Source organism: Rhineura floridana, chromosome 17 (assembly GCF_030035675.1).
Source record: "Rhineura floridana isolate rRhiFlo1 chromosome 17, rRhiFlo1.hap2, whole genome shotgun sequence".
In the NCBI taxonomy this organism is placed as follows: Eukaryota; Metazoa; Chordata; class Lepidosauria; order Squamata; family Rhineuridae; genus Rhineura; species Rhineura floridana.
The window spans coordinates 20,212,638-20,222,564 of record NC_084496.1 but is presented as its reverse complement, the minus strand read 5'-3'; the positions used below and the strand labels follow the sequence as shown (position 1 = coordinate 20,222,564).

At 39.9% G+C, this 9,927-nt stretch overlaps 1 protein-coding gene across 17 annotated transcripts in view; it reads right to left on the bottom strand.

Moving 5' to 3' along the window:
- The window catches only part of SUN1 (Sad1 and UNC84 domain containing 1), an 87,977-nt gene that overhangs the window by 22,166 nt on the left and 55,884 nt on the right, over positions 1-9,927 (bottom strand). For all 17 annotated transcript variants that reach the window (XR_009759446.1, XM_061600461.1, XM_061600453.1 and 14 more), the window contains 7 exons: positions 9,017-9,075; positions 7,511-7,656; positions 5,177-5,413; positions 4,273-4,359; positions 2,484-2,527; positions 1,075-1,213; positions 203-457 (listed from right to left, as the gene is read on the bottom strand). Coding sequence is in view for 16 of the 17 variants with exons in the window: in XM_061600461.1 (XP_061456445.1) it covers positions 203-457; positions 1,075-1,213; positions 2,484-2,527; positions 4,273-4,359; positions 5,177-5,413; positions 7,511-7,656; positions 9,017-9,075 (967 nt within the window). In the remaining variant the exon portion in view is untranslated. The remainder of the gene's footprint in view (positions 1-202; positions 458-1,074; positions 1,214-2,483; positions 2,528-4,272; positions 4,360-5,176; positions 5,414-7,510; positions 7,657-9,016; positions 9,076-9,927) is intronic.

Below are 9,927 nucleotides of genomic sequence, written 5' to 3'. Positions count from 1 at the left end.
GGTTTGGACCTGCACTTTTTTGGTATACACGCACCATTTAGGCACACTTCAGGGCAAAGTGCTTGTTTTATCCCTAACAAAAGATCCCCCTCCTCTCAAGGAGGTGTGTTTCATGGGACATGTGTGTGGCAGGTTCACACACTCAGGTTCCCCAGAACACGTGTCATAACAAAAAGTATGCAATATTTTCCCTCTTGCTTACCGTTTCTGTGATGCCTGAAATCCCAGCCTCATTCACAACGCTTGTCACTATCTCTGAAGTTGACTTTGTATTTGCAGCAGACGTCTGGAGAGTTATGTTCTTGAGGATGCGCAACTCCAAATCTCGCAACAAAACTTGCAAGTCACTCTTGCTCACAAATTTGGATGTTAGCCACTGAAGCAGTGATTCTGGCAAGTCACCTTGCTGGTTACCAAAAAGCATGACCTTGACTGTTTCTTTAACCTGGGCATCTACCTAGAAACATATCACAAGACAGGTTATATTACTAGCTTCGGATCAATTTCAAAATAAACAAACAAAATAAAGCACACATAATTGCTTGTCTTGCTATTCCCAGCAATCAGACCACTGTAACACAAATATTGAGCAGCTTCAACATTATGTTTTAATACTTAAGTTGGTGACAAATGTTTTCTTCCTAGCCTTGTCATTTACATGCCTTTTCAAAGAAAGAAAGTCAGAAATTCCACTGGGCTAGTGTTAAGCCTCTTGTGTGGGCCTAAGTCGTTCTTTGGATCCTAGCTCTACAGCCTTTAATTCCATTTACCATTATCTTCAAATGGAATGGCAGGGATAGCCAACAAAAAAATATTGATCTTAACTATAAGCCGGTGCCTGCACACAGCAGCTGAGCAGGCCAACCATCAGCTTGTAGACAATCTTGTGACATCCAGAATCCAATTGTATCTTAGGGTCCCACATTATGAGTAAACTGCATAGAAACAATCACATGCTTCTGGTGTATAGACTCAACAGAATCACTCTAGGAATCATACTTTAGACACAAAATGCTATTGTCAGAACTGGATGCACAAATACAAAATATAAGAATTGCCCCCTTCTGAACTTACTTTTTCATGAAGGGTATCCATTCTGTCACAGCAGGTTTTTAAGCCCTGTGAACTTAATAGTTCCGATTTCATGTGAGCCAACTCAAGTTCTAGATGTTTAATCTTGGATAAGAGGTGCTGGTTTTGTTCATCAGTGTCACTGACACACAAAAGATAACAGAAGACAGATTTCATAAGATTAGAACTATTCCGATCAAGTGATGGTCAGAACACCATTTGTGTTTTCACACTGAATGAAACAAAGCAAGCTTTATTATTTTAACTGATCGTTTGATTATAATATGAAGTTGTAAATGAAATCTGGAGTGATGTTTGTATGAGCCATTATTAAATTCAACTTAGTAACAATTTGTATTGTGAACATTGACCTAGAGATGAGAGAGTCACTAATGCACCTGCTGTCACTACTTATGAGTCTCTTCTGAAGGGAGAGAAAATGAGTGTATTTCCACAGAGCGATGCATTCTCCATCCATGCAAAGAAGAGCATGCAACTTGCCATGGTTGAGACATGTGTATTCCCTCTGTCCCACATTGAACAAGATACAGAAGGGGAATAGAGAATATTTCCTTTGGGGAAGTGTTCAAAGCCACCCAAGTTTTACAAAGTTCTTTGGAAGTTTTTATACAATTCACAGCACTTTATTCAATTTGCTCTTTTAAACCAGTATGATGTAGGTAAAGTGCTGGTTTTCCTTGCTACATAGTTTCAGCACAAAGCAGCACCAAGCTAATCATAAATCGAGTTTGGATAAGCTCTTTAAAATCCATTTTCTGAGCATATGATTTGAACCAGTGCAAAACAAGTGTAGTGTTAATAAAAGAGGGCCACCAGAAAGACATTAAATTCTGACTCAGTGGGATAACAGAATATTCTACACTTTGTAACAACTTCTATAATTTAATTTGAAGATGCAGTATAGTCACATCAATGATAGCACTCTTTAAGTACATAAAATGTTGTCACATAGAGGAGGGCCGGGATCTCTTCTTGATCGTCCCAGAGTACAGGACAAAGAATAATGGGCTCAAGTTGCAGGAAGCCAGATTTCGACTGGACATCAGGAAAAACTTCCTAACTGTTAGAGCCATACCACAATGGATTCAATTACCTAGAGAGGTAGTGGGCTCTCCGACACTGGAGGCATTCAAGAGGCAGCTGGCCAGCCATCAAAGGGAATGCTTTGATTTGGATTCCTGCATTGAGCAGGGGGTTGGATTTGATAGCCTTATAGGCCCCTTCCAACTCTACTATTCTATGATTCTATGACTGATCAATCAGTACTTAAAACCATCCACCCTTCTTTAATTCAGAGGTGTTAAAAGAAGAACAGCTATCGCCAGTTTACAGAATATTTTCTAGCACTTCGTGGCAGAGTTCACAATTCAACAAACTAGCTGTAGCCATACCTCACTGTTTGTGCTTTGGTTAGCTCAAGTTCCTTTTGGATGCCCTGAAAAATAATAAAAACGATTAAATCACATGGATTCCCCTTATTCTGAACTATAGTAGAGAAGCTGTGAAGAAAGGATTCCTGAACAACAGAAATTTGGACTTGTAAAAAGTAGATGAGGACCAGTTCAGTGCATAATCGCATACTCTGCAAACATCATTCAAAGTTCCTGATTGGAGTTTAGATGTTCTCATGGCATTGTGGACTGGTGTGGGGGTGGGAGAGAAGATTGGCAGCAGTACTGAATTCCAATACGGACTTGCATGTGGCTTTGCGGGTGGTGGGAATTGCTCTTAAAATACTCTAAGGTGGTGGTTATTGTAATCCAGCTCTAGTCAATTAACTCAACATCTGGCTGTTGGGGAAGGGGACACAACACAAGAAAGGAAGGTACAGTCCTCCTTTCATTGCATGCAATAACATTACCTAACGTACTGAAACTTGAAGTTTCTAATCCTATTTTCACTAGGGCTTCTTTGCAAGGGAAAATTGTTTCCTCTTTCTGTCTGATGCTTATCCAGAATAAATCTTGATTGACCAAACCCACTGTCTTGCATTATTCTAGCCCATTACTTTTTTAATGCTTTTGAGAAATGTTTGATACTGCACCATTTTTTAAAAAAAAAATGGTTTCTTAATGCTGGAAAAATGGTTCTGTCTTACAAATTTGAGAATTTGGTGCTCATAACAAATCCAGACAATTGGCACATTTGTGTCCTGATAAGTGGCCCATGGTATTTATCCTCACAACCCTCCAGTGAAGCTGGTTTGATTGAGAGATTATGAGATACCCAAGGCCACTCAGGGAGATTTCTAGCTGAGCGATGATTTGAACCTGGACCTCCCACATCCAAATCCCATCACTATAGCCATTACACCACCACTTTGTGTCCAAGTTTCACCCTGACAGCATTTGTTTCTTTTTAATCCTTTCCACAGATTATCTGCTGAGGAACTCTTAAACTTTTGCCATGGGATATCTATACATTGCAAAGCATTGCAAATCACGTTCTGAGGGTGTAGTAGAGAGTAGTGGCCAGGTGACAGGCACCATATACAAGCTTGAGAACAGATTAAAGCACACTCCTTGTGAGGGCACATGACTGAGAAGAGAGGTAGTGACAAGCAAGTGTCAATAATATTTTATACCACTTAAATGCCAACATGACTTCTTTCAAAGCTTGACCATCATTATGGATTTTCTCACTGAGAAACCCCAAGGGACCTGGGTCTTTTTGTAACACAGGCTGAAAAGATGTAAGATGGGGTGGGGAGCCTTTTCCAGCCTGAGGGCCACATTCCCTTCCAGGAGCTGCTTACCAGTGGTAGATGGCACAACAGATGCAGCTTATTTTTGTACAGTAGGCCACAGTCCAGCCATGAAAAAGTCAAGAGGTTTCTACATGCCTCTTGCTTGCCTACATGGAGAGATGTGCATTTTCACAGTTCAAGGACACATTCCAGTCAGGTGAAGAACTGGAGGAGGGTGCACAGCAGCAAGGGCCCGTGAGGAGTGTGGCCTGAGGAGAGTCGCTACATAGAGAGGCTTGGAGATCCATATTTAACTCCCTGGCCTGAAGATTCAAGCATAACTCTCTTCTGCTTCTTCTCCTTCCTAGGCACATTTTCATGGAAGCATCCTATGGATTTCACTGGGACCTATAGTATTTCCAATCAAGTGTGCTTCAATATGCAGTCTTTGCTACATAAAAAAGATAAAACAAAGCTATCATTTCTCTCATTACCTCAGATTTTTCAGAGAGTTTTGCAAGGAGGTCTTCTAAAGTCACAATGCGCCATTCATGTTCTTGATGCAAGGCCAAAAAGTCATTCTAAAGATAAAACAGAATAATAATTTTTAATTTATTACTCATTAGACTGCAGCAAGAAACACTTTTGAAATTCCTCCAATATTAGTACTGTACTATATAGATTTTAAGCATACAATCCGAAATAGTATCAGTCCATACTGAAGCCATACTTGAGTAAGATGACCAGATGAGAGCTATTTAATGCTGTTTATAAAGGAAAAGTAATAAAATGGTATCATTTAAAAATCTATTCCTGAAAAGCATATTTTCTTCCTTTGACAGAATCTGTTTCTGTAAAATCTGGCACATTTAGAGATATTGGCCAAAACTGAAAGAGCGTCCTGAAGGCCTGGCCAAGAGCTTATTCATGCTCTATGAATTTGGAACCTACCTCCAACTTTTAACAGCAGACATGTACATCCCCTCTGCCCTATACCATACCATGTTAAACTATGTACTGTTCTTTTTGTATCCTGGCTACAAATAGACCAATTCACCTCTAAAGCTAATCATAAGAATGTGTGTTGAATGCACTGCATGCTGGTTTTAGAGCAAAGAATGAATTTTTAACATTCCTATCTTCAGTTTAAGCTTACGTATCTGGTTGAATGGAATTATAATGAAGCATTTCCAATGCAAATAACTACAATGTAATTTACTAGACTATTGTTGAGTGCAAGCTGAAAAAGCTGGTACTCCACCCACACAAACTTCAATTTCCCATGTCAACTCTCTCCCTTAAACATCTTCCTACAAGAAAAGTATTATTGAGTATTTGAATGACAAGTCTGTAATGATCACATTAAAATTCCCAGGAAACAAGTTCCAAACAAATTACTGCTGGGCGTGCCGTCTCATCAGATTTCATTTCTTTAATATGCTGGCCCACTACGTTTCTTATGAGTGTCAACATTTCACTGTTGTCATTCATCCGGGTAACTTGATCTTGAAAGCTTTGCAGCAGAAGTAGCATTTTACTGTATTCTTCATCCCGGTGATGCCATCTCTCAGACATAAAAGCCATCTGCTTTTCCAGCTCTCTCACACGAACTGCATCAAAGAACTTCATGGTTTCCTAGATTTTTTTTTAAAAAAAGGGCATGTATTTATTTGTACTCTAGATTTTTACTAAAAACATCTAAAGTGGCTTACAATAATAAAACAACATTACAGTTGCAACAAATAAATTACAACTAAAAACAAACAAAGGTTAAAACAGGCTAGAACAGCAAATTAAGTAGTAGTAGCAGCAGTTTATCCTGATTAGTAACACAATTCAGAAAAGGGCCAATGAAATAAAACTGTCTTCACTGTTTGCCTAACAGCAAGCAGTGATAAGGTTACCATAACCTCTTTGGGGGGTTATTTCAGAGCTTGGGATTCTCATTATTCCTACAAATGAGACAATGACATCTAAGAGCCAGACTTAAAGAAAACGCTGTATGTGGGAAGGAGTCCAAAAGTTTGTCAAGCAAGTAAGTCCATCAGGTGTAGCTAGTTAATAGTAAAGCTGATAGTTTGCTGCACATTTGAATAGAATATGCCTACTGTAGTAGGATCCGGAGTTTCTGGCCTTTTTAATTATTTTTTAAAAAAAGCAAATTGCAGAGATGGCTTGGAAGCAGTTACGTCATCATGGCTTAAGACTCATGTGCTCTTTCCTCCCGATGTGCACTCCAGTTCCACTTCCTAATTCGCTGTAACTAATTTGTCCGAACTGGGCAAACTATGCGAATGTACAGCAAACTATCAGCCTTGGCATAAACCAGCTGCACCTGAAGGAATGAGTAAATTACAACTGCTGACATCTAAATAGGACCATTACCAGTGTAAGGCTCTGGTATTCACCATGTAGAGCTGTCTCTCTCTACAAATATGGTATGATCCATCCTCACAAATGCCTTCCCTCCATAACATATCATTATTGCCCATCATTTAGCCCTCTCTCTGTGCATCCTAGTTCAGGGATGGGGAACCTTTGGCCCTCCAGATGTTGTCGGACTTACCAGCCCCAACCACCGTGGCCAGTGGATAGGGATGACGGGAGTAGTAGTCCAACAACATTTGGACAGCTACACGTTCCCCATCCTGGCTGTGGCTGTTTCATTGCTACAGTTGATAAGAAAATGTTTTTTAAAATTCCAACTTCTTCAAAGCACACAAGCAGCAAGTTTGGAAGCATCTTTGGAAGCACCTGGTTGGCCACTGTGAGAACAGGATGCTGGACTAGATGGGCCACTGGCCTCATCCAGCAGGCTCTTCTTATGTTCTTATGTAAATGGAGAATGTGCATGCAAAATTTGCAAATATAGTGTTGATTCCCAAAATATATCCCAAGTAAGTTCTGTGCTACAAGTAATAATCAAATGGAGTGTTTTGCCTCTAATACTAAAATCCAGACTGTTCACATTGATTGATTGATTGATTGATTGTATTTGTATACCACCCCATATCCGAAGCTCTCTGGGCAGTTTACAGCAACTAATTTACTCGCATATTTATTTTCACACTCAAAAATGGGCATAACATTTATATAATTTAGTCCTGATATGCACAATGAATTATTAGTGTAGATTTTTGGTGCACAATGTGAGGTTTTAGGTCAAAGCTTGTGGGATGCGTATGACATGCTCTGCTTTAATTTCATCAGCTTCTGTGGAATACAGAGGTGAGGGACACCAATTTGTAGACAGTGTAATCCCCTTTAAAAAAAGACCCCACTTATTTTACCCTGTAATGTACGATATACTGTATACTGATGAGCTCTATATCAAGCCAACACAACTTGTGAACCATCAGCTTGAATGCAGTTCACCAGCCTCATCCTTTGGAACTACAAAAAAGGGAGCCTGTCAAGCACCTGGAAAGTCAGACAGGCACCAATAACAGGTGATCTACCAAATTCCTGGTAGGCTGCCATACATGGCTTGGTGGACTACAATTTTTTTTTTTTTATACAGCTAGCCTAGGCCTCCACAAGAGGAACAAAATAATATGGCCAGCTCTATGTCACATCACTCCCAACTCTCCTCAGTATTTATAGGTACTCATTGGCAAAACTGATCGATTAATGGCCATCATCCAAGAGGAAACTGGGAAAGATCTGAAGTCACCACACAAAAGGAATGTTGCCGTCTGTCAAAACCTTAAAACAAGTACAAGATCCCCTTACATCTGGTTGTTGAAGAGCAAAAGATGAATCAGAGTGAGGTTCAGTGATCTTTGCAGAATCTTCCCAGCTGTTTATTTTACGTGTGCTTGTCCAGTTCAAAGCTGGCAATAATGAAAGAAAACCTTCAGGACCCCAGTAGCATAAACCTAAAGCAAGATTGAAAGGGGGGGGGGAGAGATAAAGATCCCTTTAAGAAGAAAACTTCATATTTTGTGAGTTTTTAATAATTAAAACAACATCTCTGACCACAAATTATATCCCTTCTCAATGCAATGATGAAAATAATGGAAACTGAAGATCAATAGGAAAGTGCCATGACTCCATGGAAAAGCACATGTATTATATGCAGAAGGCCCCAGGTACAACCTCCAGCATCTCCTGATAGGGCTGAAAAAGGTCTCTGTCTGAGATCATGGAGAGCCACTGCCAGTCAGTGAAGATGTAGAGAGTAAGATGGACCAACAATCTGACTTGGTATAAGGGAGATTCTGATGTTCTGAATGCATCCCAGGGCCTATCTCCTCCTACAAATTAAGAATTGCTACCATTTCTACTCCTTAAGACTTCTCAATCTTCCCTCCACCATTATCTGTTATTTTCCATAGTTATTGTATCATGATTCTTCCATTGCTACACACTCTTTACTTCCTGGCTATAGTGGGAGTGGATTGCACCTACACTGTTTGGACTGTGCTCTGCAAAGAACTACTGCCATCTCTTATAGCTCCCACGACCCAAATCAGTGTAGAAAGGATTGCATCCAGTATATCTCTCCACTGATGGAAGGCTCGTTGAGTTTTAAGCAATACATTTGAATCAGGGGGAAAAATGCTGACTTTTTAAAAAAGACACCAAGACTAAATCAGGGGTAGGGAACTTCTGGCCCACAGGCCAAATTTGGCCTGTGGGACAGTTTTCCTCAGACCATACCCACTTGGATTAGTTGCATGACTAAGTTCCCTGTGAGGAACCAATCCCCCTTGAGGAACCCTGTGCAGCCAATCCCTGGCTGATGGATGGTAACTTCAAGCCAGCTGATCAGATGATCACTTCAAGACACCATGCAGGGCACTTTGTAAGCTCTGCATGGTGCTCTGAAGTCTCAAGGATGATCACCTGATGTCAGTGGGGTGGGTGGGCAGCCCCATCTACTAGTCATATTTGGCCCATGAGAAGTAGGGGAGATAAAGGTCTGGACAGCTGAGGCTCCCCACCCCTGAAATCAATAATGCAAAATATATATTAGCATACTGTTTATCCTAACTGCAGGATTTTGAGTTACTTGGATAGTACTAGGCATGTGCACACACTCTCTCTTCCAGTTCTAGGCAGGCGGCAAAAAAGAGACTGATCTAGTTTCTAAGGGAACCAGCATACATGGCTGGCGGGCTGTGTTCAGTTTGGGTGGGCCATGCATAATATAAATTGAATACATCCAACCCTATAAATAGTTAGCCTATTATTGGGAAGCTTTCAGATTCATACTGTGGATACATTTCCACCTACCTAGCAACAGCAATAGTGGGAGGAGAAACAACAACAATCTGAACATCTTTGGAAGGCACCTGGAAAACAGATGCAAGAATGTAACTGTAAACACATTTGATCACTGCCATTCGTTGTCTGAACATGTTACATATTTGGTAAACACAATTAGAGATGTGTAGGCCTGGGAAAAAACTGGAAAAATTAGGAAAAACACAGTTTTTTCCTGATTTTTTCTGGACCTTCCCATCTCTACTCACAACTGAAAAATTCTATTGCAGTCCTAAAGTACAATTATGACTGTGATCTGTAATAATGGCAACAACATCATGAAGTTAATTTTGCAACCCATTAAGAGAAAAAACAACACATATTAGACAACAGGCGACATTCTAGGCAGTTTAGACTTGCCCATAGGTTTAAAAAGATGCCTAGCAGGACTTTTCTCTCGTGAACAATGGCTCCCTATGCTGCATTACAAACTATCTCTGGAACTCACTGATATTCTCAAAAGAAGTTTCTGTTCCAGCCCTGCTGGTCATAGAAAATAAGTTGCAGAGATCTTCGGATTATGGCCATTATCTTCCCTTAGTATTATAAAACCCATTTTAGAAAGCAGTTTAAAGAGCGCTCTGGGCAGAATTGTTTTGCACTGCTATGGTCTTTCATTGAAAAGTTTCCATTTGTAGAAATACATTTTTAGTAATATAATGAATTAATACAAGTCAAATTGAGCAACTGGAATGGAGGTAAGTAAGCTCTTCAAGCATGGCAAAATTATTTTAACAAGTTTTCAGTGTTGAATTTTATATCTTTAAAATGGGTTGCCATGCCTTGAAATATATATAAGTATTCCAATAAATTTAAGCTTTCAAACAAAGCTTTGAATTTGTTTTTGCGTACAGCATTAAAACCAGATTAGCTATGCTTTA